At 39.8% G+C, this 12,115-nt stretch overlaps 1 protein-coding gene across 1 annotated transcript in view; it reads left to right on the top strand.

The window, feature by feature from the left end:
• Positions 1-12,115, top strand: part of ELOVL7 (ELOVL fatty acid elongase 7) — a 97,623-nt gene that overhangs the window by 73,260 nt on the left and 12,248 nt on the right. Inside the window, exons 4-6 of the mRNA XM_055123152.1 lie at positions 3,309-3,389; positions 5,448-5,504; positions 8,391-8,496. Of these exons, the coding sequence (XP_054979127.1) occupies positions 3,309-3,389; positions 5,448-5,504; positions 8,391-8,496 (244 nt within the window). The remainder of the gene's footprint in view (positions 1-3,308; positions 3,390-5,447; positions 5,505-8,390; positions 8,497-12,115) is intronic.

The raw sequence follows: 12,115 nt of genomic DNA, 5'->3' as shown, positions 1-12,115 counted from the left end.
TGGTGTTGGAGTATTTACTCTGCCTCCTAACTCAGAAAAACTTCCTTGGAATTCTCGTTGAGAAAATTGATACTCAGAGGAATTGTACCATAGTTGGTATAACAGCCTATCAGGAAAGAGAGAACTGAAGTTTGGAACCCAGGTCTGTCCTCCTGTCTCTGTAACACATTGTCATCAGCATGGTAGGGACGTTTGATTTCTACACGTCCAGACAAACGCGCCCTCTCTGCTGTTCACGCTCCTCTGTTACCTCACTTGCATAGTTTTCTAGAATTCCTTGCTTCCCTACTGGCTGGCTTCCTCACCCTTTTCTTCCTAACTTCCCCTGCACCGTAGCCGTGTGTTCTCGTAACTAAAACATAAGAGGCCCTGCTGTGGGTCCTTGTTCCCGTTTTGGCACCAGGGCTTCAGCACACGTGTGCTTCCTAGCTGCTTCCTGATCGGGTTACCCGATCAGCTCACCTTCAGTCTGCCCTGGCCTGTCTGACTTTAGGACTGGGGTCACTGCCTCCAATTTCTTCCACTTTGTTTCCAGAATCAACTCACAGCTCATTTCACACTGTCAGTTCTTTATCATGAGAACTTCAAAGAACTTGAAAGAGACGAATGGCAGTGGGAAGAAGTGAAACTACATGTTCCAGGCACATGATCAGAGATAGGCTACAGACCAGTATTATGTGGTGTTCTGAACAGATCTGTAAGCCAAAACACCAGCGGCATGTTTCTTCAACCCTGTTGCTAACTCGCTACATGATACTGATATGGTGCAAATCACTTAACCTCTCTAGGCTTTGTTTCTTTTGTTTCATAAAGTCAGGAGAGAATCAGATTGTCTCTCGGGTCCCTTCATGCTCTGCTATTCTTCAGTTCAGTGTCTATGTTATTAATTGTGATGCTCACATATATATTAGGAGGAAGTGAACAAAAACCAGCAAAGGGGCCAGAGAGTTGGCTCAAAGGGATGGAGCACATGCTTTGCATGAGGAGACCTGGGCAAATTTCTATCACTGTGAGGTACCCTGAGCACTGCCAGGAGTCACCCTTGAGCACTGAGCCAGGAGTATTCTCTGAGCACTAATATGTATGGCGCCTATCCTCTCCCGAAAAACCCAAATAAAATGGTCAAGCTTAAAGAATAAAACTGAAGAATCCACTTATAAACAGTCGGTTTTTGTTCCTGTTGTACAATTACAATATAGATGAAGTTTTGAAAATATTTTAATTCCAGAGTTTGTGTCTCCCATTAGCCCCTAATTGTTTCACCACTTATATGCCAATTGTAGGACTTATTAAATGGTAAATATAAATTACATATGGAAATATACATAGAAATCTCTGTGAATTCTTTATTTGGGGGCCACACCCAGTGGTGCTCAGGGGCTATTTCTGGCTCTGTGCCCAGGAGTGACCTCTGGAAGTGTAAAGGGACCATGTATCGTGCCAGTGATCAAATCAGGCAACATGCAAGCAAGCATCTTACATCCTGTGCTATCTCTCTGGCCCATTCCAAAAGTCTTCAGCTTAATAATAGGAAAGCATTAAATGCTCCTTGTATTGTGTAGAAAGACTTTGACATTCCAGCAGCTTGCCATCCCAGAATACATGCAGACAAGATCATCGAATGGGGTAGGACTTTATCCCAGATATTTATCTGGGATACAGGATACTACGAAACTTGGAATATTCAGGCAAATGTGAGCAGAGTGAAAGAGAAACATATCAAACTAGAGTGTCCAACATGCCTTGTTCTACAGTGGTGATAGTTTGATGTGCTAGTTCCATGACTAATTTACAGTAACAGAGAGCAGTGCAGACCCCACAGAAGACCAAGTCACACAGCTCAATGTTGTGCCAGTTTGGGTATGGCCACATGGAGAATTGATCATACCAATTTGAAAGGGCCCGAGTGTTAGTTGCATTAATCAAAAGTAAGTCTATGTGCAAGAGAGGATGGAGACACCACCAATAGGTCACAAGCATGTCATGCTGTGCTACTTTGTCTTGTTCCTTGAAGAAAATTTATTAATTTGTTTTTGTAAGCCATAAGACAAGTTTTTCCTCTAAGAGATATGTCTTACTTGCCCAAATTGTAATTCTTTGAGTATTTCATGACTTAGCAAGTTAAATTCTTGTGAATGAAGTTAGTAGGTCCACAAAAGGATATTTCTTTTAAAAAGTCCGTGATCTAAATACTTCTTGTTTTTCTTTACACCATAAAGGTGTCATTCTTAGAATGCCTCATAACCTTTGCTTTTAGGAGTTAACTTATTATAAAGCTCTTACTGTAGATTTAATAATAATTAAAAATAGAAATAAAAAATGTGCTTAGTAGTGGAAAGCAGTATAGCCATAAACACTGCTGAGGACGGCTTTCTAGGTAGGGTGTTGGCTCTTACGAAAATACGGTATCAGAGAGGAGCTTACTCATATTTGTCAGAACCTGAAATTTAGATAACTATCTAGTGTGTAAATTAATTTAAAATGAGATCCCTTAGCTTTTCATTTTCAGATACTGTTCTGAAAGAACTTCCCACCATCATACTTAAAGAATGTCAATAATATCTCTGCATTGTGCTGCAGACTAAGAACAATAGGGTTTTTCTTCTCACCACTAGCCTAAGGTCACTTGGTGGGTGTGTTGGAATGAAAGCCAGCCAGATGACACCCTTGTTAGCATTTCCTCTTGTCAAAAGTGTCTAGAGCACATGGGAATCTGAATCTTGTGTTTGTCTTGGTTTTAAGGTCCAGGACTGTCCATTTATTTACCTTACTCCAGTGACAAAAAATAAGCCCCAGTATGACTGTGGCTATTATATTACGACTATATGGAGGGATTTTGATTTGCCATCTGATTGACTAACTGGGAAAACTGGAAATAATTTGTGCATCCTTGTTCCCTTAGAGTCCACATACATATGCATGGGCATATGTAAATATACAGAAGATAAACCATCTGCCAGTGTTTGTTGTTTAGGCAAACCACTCCCGATGTTTTTGTTTTCATGGGTCTTATATGTGAAAAGCTAATAATATAATAATGATAACGTACATTATTTTATTCTCCACCACAAGAAATGGACATTTTGGTGCAAATACATTTTATGTGAATAATATTTAAGCTTCTAGTTTTGAAAATTATTGTTATTTTGATGCCAGACAGGTTTTCTTTGCAGGTGTTCTAACCGCTTTGCCCTCTGTTACTGAGTGCTGACTCAGCTGAGAACATAACAGAACCACCACTGGAACTATTTTTATTGGATTTGTGAAATGAATACTCCCTTCTTTAACTTGCATGTGCTCTCTTGCAGTTTGTGATGTCTGGCTGGGGCACAGGTTATTCATTTCGATGTGAAATTGTTGACTATTCCCAGTCACCTACAGCATTGAGAGTAAGTTTTCCTTTGCAACTGTTTGTAACCAAAATCAGTGCTAAGACTTTTGAACTCTGGGGGTCAGAGAAGTAGTATAGGTGTTAAAGCACATGTCTTGTATGTGACTCACCCTGGTTCCATCCCTAGCACCACAGGGTTGCAGAGCATCCACTGAACCATGAGCCATGTTGGCTGAGTGTTGTTGGGAGGGACCCTTGATCCTCCTCAGTATCCAAAATAAGATTTTTTTGTCTATAACTCTGAATATGGATGCAGAATGAGCAGATGATTTAATAATCAGCTTTTCCGTGTTGAGAGAAAGAAGCAGAAGTTATCGCAAGTATCAAAGTCGGGTGTATAGTTTTGTTTTGTTTTGTTTTGGGTCATAGCCAGCACTATTTAGGAGCTACTCCCAGCTCAGTACTTGGGACTCAGTCCCAGCGATGCTCAGGGCACCACAGTGCTGAGAATCCAATCCTGTCTCCTGTATGCAAAGCATGTGCTCCAGCCCTTTGAGCTACCTCCTCGGCCCTGTAGTTTTTTATAAAATAAAAATTAGTGCTTTTTAGAAAATTTTCTTAGATTTAAATTATATACTATTCCTGCAAAATTTAAACTTAGAGCAATCATAAATTTAATATCAGGCCTGAGTATATATCTAAAAGAATTAAAAGCAAGGACTTAAAGAGATTATTTGTTTGCCTATATTTATAGTGGCGTTATTCACAATTGTTAAAACACGGAGACAACCTAAATGTCTGTGGATGGATGAATGGATAAGCTTCAGGCCACTTAACTCATACCCTTAAAAATATGAGGTTTTCCATGGCTTCGAGGCTGGCCTCACGTTCCGGGGAAAGGGCAACTCAGAGAAGCGATCACCAACTACATTGTAGTCGAAGGCCATGTGGGGGAAGGGAGTTGCGGGCTGAATGAGGGCTAGAGACTGAGCACAGCGGCCACTCAACACCTTTATTGCAAACCACAACAGCTAATTAGAGAGAGAGAGAACAGAAGGGAATGCCCTGCCACAGTGGCAGGGTGGGTTGGGGGGGAGATGGGATTGGGGAGGATGGGAGGGACGCTGGGTTTACGGGTGGTGGAGAATGGGCACTGGTGAAGGAATGGGTTTCCGAACTTTGTATGAGGGAAGTATAAGCACAAAAGTGTATAAATCTGTAACTGTACCCTCACGGTGATTCTCTAATTAAAAATAAATAAATTATTTAAAAAAAAAATATGAGGTTTTGGGCCTGGAGCGATAGCACAGAGGGTAGGGTGTTTGCCTTGCATGCGGCTGACCTGAGTTCGATTCCCAGCATCCCATATGGTCCCCTGAGCACCGCCAGGGGTAATTCCTGAGTGAAGAGCTAAGAGTAACCCTTATGCATTGCCGGATGTGACCAAAAAGCAAAAAAAAAAAAAGAGGTTTTAAGAAATAATACAGGGATTAAGGCACATGTTTTGCATGTAACCTCAAGTGGTAGAGCATGTGTCCTACATGTGTGAATTTCTGAGTTTGACTCCCTGAACTAGATGTGGCTCTGTAGTTCAAGGGGTCCTCAAGCATCATGGGGTGTAGTCTTTATTAAAAATAGAATGATAGAAGATGGAGAGATAGTACAGCGGGTAACACACTGAGCCCAGCCAAACTTGGTTTGATCCCCAGCACTGCATATGATCCCTCAAGAACTTCCAAGAATGATGCCTAAATTCAGAGCCAGAAGTAAATCTGAACACAATTGGGTGTGGCCCAAATGCCCACCTGCCCCCCCCAAAAAAAAAGAATGATAAGTTTTATTTATTTATATTTTAGTTTGGGCCACATCCATCTCTGCTCTGGGCTTACTCCTGGCTCTACATTTAAGCATCACTCCTGGCAGTGCTTGGGTGCTGGGGATTGAACCTGGATTGACTGCATGCAAAAAGCAAGAGCCATACCCTGTACTATGTTTCTGGCCCATAGAATGATAAATTTTATGTTATATTTGTTTTGCTAAAACCTAAGAGCATAAAATTTGCTTCTCTGTTAAAATTGCTAAATTAATAAGTGTATATCTCTGTGTGTTTGTGCAGATGGTACGCACCTGCTGGCTTTATTACTTCTCCAAATTTATTGAACTATTAGATACTGTAAGTATGTAGTTAACCACATTTGGCCAATATTTGATGTTCTAATGAAAGCAGTAAATTGCTAGGATTGGTTGTCTAATAACTTTTGTTATCTCTCCTCCTCAGATAGACTTTTATTATCAACAATTTTAGAAATGAGAGAGTAAAAACTTATTTTTTTAGTCACTTATGAATTATGAGGTCTTCTAATATATCTCCTGCCCAGCTAATATGGCATGTAACTGTCACACACTGCAAAATTTTATATCGTTATGTAGCATATTTGAGAGTATGAGAGTATTTTGGGGACACAAGCTCAGGAGGGCAAGAGCACAAGTATTTAATCTTTCATTCTTTATATCAGAGTGCTGTCACTCATGCTCCTTTCGAGGAGCAATGCTTTGAAATTAATAAACTTGCCAGGTTTTAGTTTACTTCTGGATATCAGGATTTTTGATGATAGCAAAGTTGTCCGTCTGTGTTTCTGAAGTCTATACTTACTGAGTCCTCTGTCCCTGAGCATGAATGCCAAGTGTCAGACTAGGCCATGAGAGAATTCAGAGCCAGGGATGAGGACTATGGCAAGAGGAGAAAGCATTGCATCTTAGTGATCAGGGCACCTTAGATAGCTGATGATGTATCTTTGTGGCATGTGAGTCTTCGTTTTCGGGGATGATTATCACTCAAAGCCTGACAAGAGTACTCTTTAAATACGTCTTTCATGTCTCCATATACTTCACCTTCTCAGTTGACTATGATAAATAGTAAAATTGGAAAGGACTGTGGTGAACTTAGACTCCGGTGGTTGGGTGGTTGTCAAACTTTAGCACACCTTAGAACCATCTGGAAGACTCCTGAAACACACTGATGCCTGAAACTTGCCTTTAGAGTTTCTGATAGAGTGGTTCTTGAGTTGGTCTCAAGAATTTACATTTCTAGCAAGTTCTCAAGTGATGCTACTATGGTTGGTCCAAGTGCCACACTATGAAAAAAATCTGTTGTAGTACGAAGTGATTCTTAGCTCCCAGATTCGGTCAAATTAATTACATTAAGAAAACCAAGAACTTAGGTTCTCATGAATATTTTGTGTCAGATAGTTTGGATCAGTGACCAGGCATGGATCTTTTAGTAAACCAGTTTAGACTCTTCAACCAGGGCTGAATACTATTCATCTAGTCCACCACTTTCAATCTGAAAATGAAGTCAAGAAATTAAATTTCTTCTAATACAAAAGAGTACTGCCCCTGAGGAGGAGTAGAGCCCCAGATCCCTGGTTGATGCTTTGTTTTTTGTTAGACCATGTCCCCTTCTACCATATGCATAAATAAGCAAGTGCTTTTGACTTCCTTGCTTCTACTTTGCATGTTCTCAGTTCCATCTTCCATAAGGAAACTTCCATAAGGAAGCTGCCTGTGTCTTTCCCTAAACTCCTTGAATTCTTCTGTCTCTGCTACTCAAGTTCCATATTATTTAGACATCTAACTCATGACTGGTATTTTGAATTTTGAGTATTTCTAAGCACCGCGTTTATCTGCTGAATATTTTTTTAAAAAAATTTCCTCCCAAGGCCTTGCTGTTTACATTCCTTGCTCTGTTGGCAGAGTTGCTGCAGACACCTGTGCCCTTCAGAATGGAGGGCGCTCTCACTGTTTCTTGCACAGAAGAGCTTTGTTTCCATCTCCTTTCTCAAATGAAATCTTCAACTTTTCCCTACCTATTTATTTTGGTTTGGGAACCACACCCAGCTCTACTCAGGGGCTACTCCAGGTGGGTTGCTCCAGGGTCACCTCAGTGGTGCTGGGCATCAAACCTGGGCCCCCCCTTTTTTTTTTTGCTTCTTGGGTCACACCCGGCAATGCACAGGGGTTACTCCTGGCTCTACACTCAGGAATTACTCCTGGCGGTGCTGGGGGACCATATGGGATGCTGGGAATCGAACCCAGATTGGCCGTGTGCAAAGCAAATGCCCTACCCACTGTGCTATTGATCCAGCCCCGAGCCCCCACTTTTAGAGCCAGAACTTCAGCTCTTTGAGCTTTCTCCTGGATTTTCACCTTTCTTTAATTTAATTTTCACCTTTCTTCCTCTCTCTCCCTTTCTCTCTTTCTGTTTCTTTCTTTCTTTCTTTCTTTCTTTCTTTCTTTCTTTCTTTCTTTCTTTCTTTCTTTCTTTCTTTCTTTTCTTTCTTTCTTCCCTTCCTTCCTTCCTTCCTTCCTTCCTTCCTTCCTTCCTTCCTTCCTTCCTTCCTTCCTTCCTTCCTTCCTTCTTTTCTTTCTTTCTTTCTTACTTTTTTTTTTGCTTTTTGGGTCACACCCGGTGATGCACAGGGGTTACTCCTGGCTCTGCACTCAGGAATCACCCCTGGCGGTGCTCAGGGGACCATATGGGATGCTGGGAATCAAACCCGGGTTGGCCGTGTGCAAGGCAAATGCCCTACCTGCTGTGCCATTGCTCCAGCCCCATGTCTGCTAACTTTTTATGTGCCACAAGTTCTTTGTCAGTTTGCTGTTATCACTTATCTAAGTTGGAAGGATGTATTAGAGAGAAATGTAAAATAATTTTTGTCCTAAGAATTAAGATTCTTCTAATTCCCTATGTCTTTCAAAAACCCATTTGGGTACTTTTAACCAGTATCATTTCATTGAATAATTTTTGGTCAGACCTTCTTCATTGTATAGCTTTGATTTTGAAATCAATGTATAATTTCCTTTTACTTTTTTATCCATTTTTATGACTAGGCCTTATACACGAGTTCCTTCTTCCCAATTAGCTTTTGAGCATGGACTCTCTATCAGGCAGTGCTTTCAAAGTGAATGATATAATATAGTTGTGCTTTGCCAATGTTTTTGTAATACTGGATAAATAATTGAATTTTATGTGAACTTGATTTTCCTTAAATTATTTCAGATCTTTTTTGTTCTGCGTAAGAAAAATAGCCAAGTGACTTTCCTGCATGTCTTCCATCACACCATCATGCCATGGACCTGGTGGTTTGGAGTCAAATTTGCTGCAGGTAGCCAAGGGAAAGTTGGGATCGTGGGTTATAAATGAGAACATTTCTTTATGTTAGAAGCCCAAATTCTGTTCTTAAGTGAGGTCTAAAAAAAATTCAATTTCTTGAATCAGACTTCTGACATTTATTATTAGTTGACAGAGGAATGTAGGACTGTAACTTAGATTCTCCTCGACCTGCTCTTCTTTAGGCAAGTATTGCTTTAGGGTTCAGTCTTCTACACCTATCTGGTCTTTAGTTGTTTTGTTTGGAATTTATTCTTTTCTGTAGAGTTCAATTAAATGACTTCAAGTAATAAAAACAAACTGGTAAAAACCTTGCCTTTATTGGAATATAGTTAGGTTGTCTATTTCTTTTATGTTTCTCAGTACTATAACTTTTATCTCAGTTCCATTTCTTTCTAGCCTTCAAACTTCCTATAATAGATACTCACTCCAACCCCTAACAACTCTTAAAAGATGTGTTAAATTGCAGTTGTCTCAACATCTCTAACTATCCTACTGTCTAAAGTATGTTTTGATACTTTTTTTTTCTTTTGGTTTTTGGGCCACATCCAGGCTCTGCACTCAGGGATCACACCTGAAGGTGCTCGGGCGACTGTATGGGATGCTGGGGATGGAACCTGCGTTAGCCACAGGCAAGGCAAGCACCCTACATGCTGTACTATCACTCCGGCCTTATGATACTATTTTTAAGGCAATAATAGTTTTTTTTTCTTTTTGGGTCACACCCGGCATTGCTCAGGGGTTACTCCTGGCTCTGCACTCAGGAATTAGCCCTGGCAGTGCTCAGGGACCATATAGGATGCTGGGAATCGAACCTGGTTCGTTTGCCTGTGCAAGGCAAACGCCCTACCCGCTGTGCTATCATGCCAGCCCCAAGGCAATAATAGTTTTGAAAAGCTTGACAAATTAACTCTTTGGTGTGGTTTTGGGTTTGGCTTCTGAAGCATTGATTAATCAAAAGTTTAAGAAAATGTGCCCTATCATCAAGTTGTAAATAGCATATTGTTCCAAGACATTAGCAGAAGTTGGTTAGAGGACTTACTAAAGCAGTTTCTTAAGTTTAAGAATTCTTGGGGTCCGAGAGACAGTAGAGGGGTTAAGATGCTTACCTTGCATTCGGCTGATCCCAGTTCGATCACTAGCTCAACATAAGATATCTAGGAATGGCCTTGGAACACAGATTCAGGAGTATACCCTGAGCAGCACTGGGTGTGGCCCAGTTCGCCTTTTCAAATATAAAAAGTCTTCCAGTAGATTCTGTAGCCCATCTTAGCTTACCTTATTTCCAGTAAGACTAAAAGAAGAGAAGAACCACAATTGGTGCATGAGAATTTGATTCTTTTGACATGGGGAGAAACCTGCCAGCATCTGATCATCAAAGGATGTGAATAAGCCAGTGGCAGGAAGAGACGTGAGAGTCTAGATGAGTCTGAAGGCTGTTTTAAGGGACATCCTATTTTGTTGCCCCAAATTAGCATCTGCTTGGCATTTTTATAGTAATATACTTTATTTCTTTTGATAACACATGTTAACATGAAAGTTTAACTCATAGCAAATTAGTCAATTCTATTTTCATTCCATAAATCTAGGATAGCTGTATTGTTTGTTCTCTGTGATTTATCAATCTTTATTTTTTGTTTCTGTTTTCTCTCAAATACGTATTGTACCTTTTCGTCCTTTCTATAGTGATATTCACTGGCACTTTATGTTGGTTAAAAAAGAAACTGAATAAAAAAAAAAGAAACTGAACAAATTGGGCTAAAGAGTTAGTGAGTAAGGTGCTTGCCTTGCATTTAGCCAATCAGGAGTGATGCCTGAGCACAGAACCAGGAGTAAGCCCTGAGGATCACTGGGTGTGCCTTTTCCCCCCAAATTTTTTTTGAATAATGCCTAAATCTCCACTGACAAAGTAATTATTATTTTTTGTGTATATAATCGTGAAATACAAATGATATTGGTAATAATTTAGCTATTCTGTAAAGCTGCTTAACTCAGCAGTTGCCAAGTAGATCACTTCTATTTTTGGAGTATGCCGGAAACGGTGCTTTCACACTCCTGCTATTTGTTCATTGCTACTACTATTATCATTGATTTTGGGCCACACCTGGAGATTCTCAGGACTTACTCCTAGCTCTGTACTCAGAAATTACTCCTGGAAGTGCGTGGGCAATTATATGGGATGCCGGGTATCGAACTTAGGTCAATTTCATACAAGACGAGCTCCCTACCTGCTATACAACCTCTCCAGCCCTATAATTTACTTATTCAGATGTCCTTCAAGATATCAGAAGGTGGGGCTGGAGCAATAGCACAGCTGGTAGGGCGTTTGCCTTGCACACAGCCAACCTGGATTCAAATCCCAGCATCCCATATGGTCTCCTGAGCACCGCCAGGGGTAATTCCTGAGTGCAGAGCCAGAAATAACCCCTGTGCATCGCTAGGTGTAACCCAAAAATAAAAATATATATATATATATGTATATATATATATCAGAAGACCATATCACAACCATGAAAATTAAGATTAGAGTGATGATAGAAAGACAGTGCCTCAGGATATAGTGATACAGAAATATTGACATAAGAAAGGGTTTTCTTGCTTTCATATCTCTACTGAGAAAAATTAACTATCTTAAAGTTTAGAGTTAAGCAATTGTCTGTCTTTGGTTCCATTGATATTATAGCTTGCATTTAAAAATAAGCAGTGTTTTTAATCATGAAAACTTGAACACGCAGTAATTTCCAATGATACTGTGTCTCAGACATCAAGCACATTGTACTGTTCATCATCCAAACCTTCATTTTCTATTTTGTGAAACATAAAATAGCAGGAAAAAATGTTTTTTTCTCCTTTGTCCTATGCATTCACCTTCTGGTTCAGTCTTTCCTGTGGGATCTGATGGGTGCGTGTCAGTGCACCTGGTCTTTGCTTACAGAGCAGCAAGAACTGAGCGCTTCGAGAAATTTGGCTCCTGCATTTCTATTCCTAGGCTGGAACTGCCCACTCTCAACTGTTCTTTCAAACATTTGAGCACAGCTGATCTCCATCTCATATTTAATTTCCTGTTTGCCTATTGTGCTTCTCCTCTCTGGGATAAAAGCAGTCCAGTTTTTCTTTTGAAAATAAAAATGTTAGTGGCAGGTTTTATTAATTATGCATAACTCCCTTCCAAAGGTACAGAGAATCTTGATAATTACCCAGGTGGTTCCTTTTTTTTTCCAAGCCAAAGGTATAGCATCTATGATATTGTTTGTAATTGACTCTGAATGTTTGTTTTTCCAAACTTGTTTCATAAAGAAGAAACCAATCTTAGAAATGCTTTATTAGAAAAGTCCACCAAAGAAGATATAAAAATATTACTGATTAAAATGATTGTTGTAAGCAAATATTAGACTAGTATCAGAAAATAATAACTATAAAAACTTAGCAAGGCAATTTTGATAATTAATTTAGATACATAAACCTTACTAAATAAACATTATTAGCCACACTAGTGCCTTGTCAAAATTCTATCCACAGAATCCTTATTTTGGAATATTTATAAGGTAGAAGTTTCCAAATAGATAATAGATGCTTTCTACCAAAAAAATAATAATAAGGTGGAGGTATCTTAG

The sequence above is a fragment of the Sorex araneus genome, chromosome 1 (genome assembly GCF_027595985.1).
Source record: "Sorex araneus isolate mSorAra2 chromosome 1, mSorAra2.pri, whole genome shotgun sequence".
NCBI classification, from domain to species: domain Eukaryota; kingdom Metazoa; phylum Chordata; class Mammalia; order Eulipotyphla; family Soricidae; genus Sorex; species Sorex araneus.
This window is presented reverse-complemented; position numbering and strand designations above follow the sequence as displayed.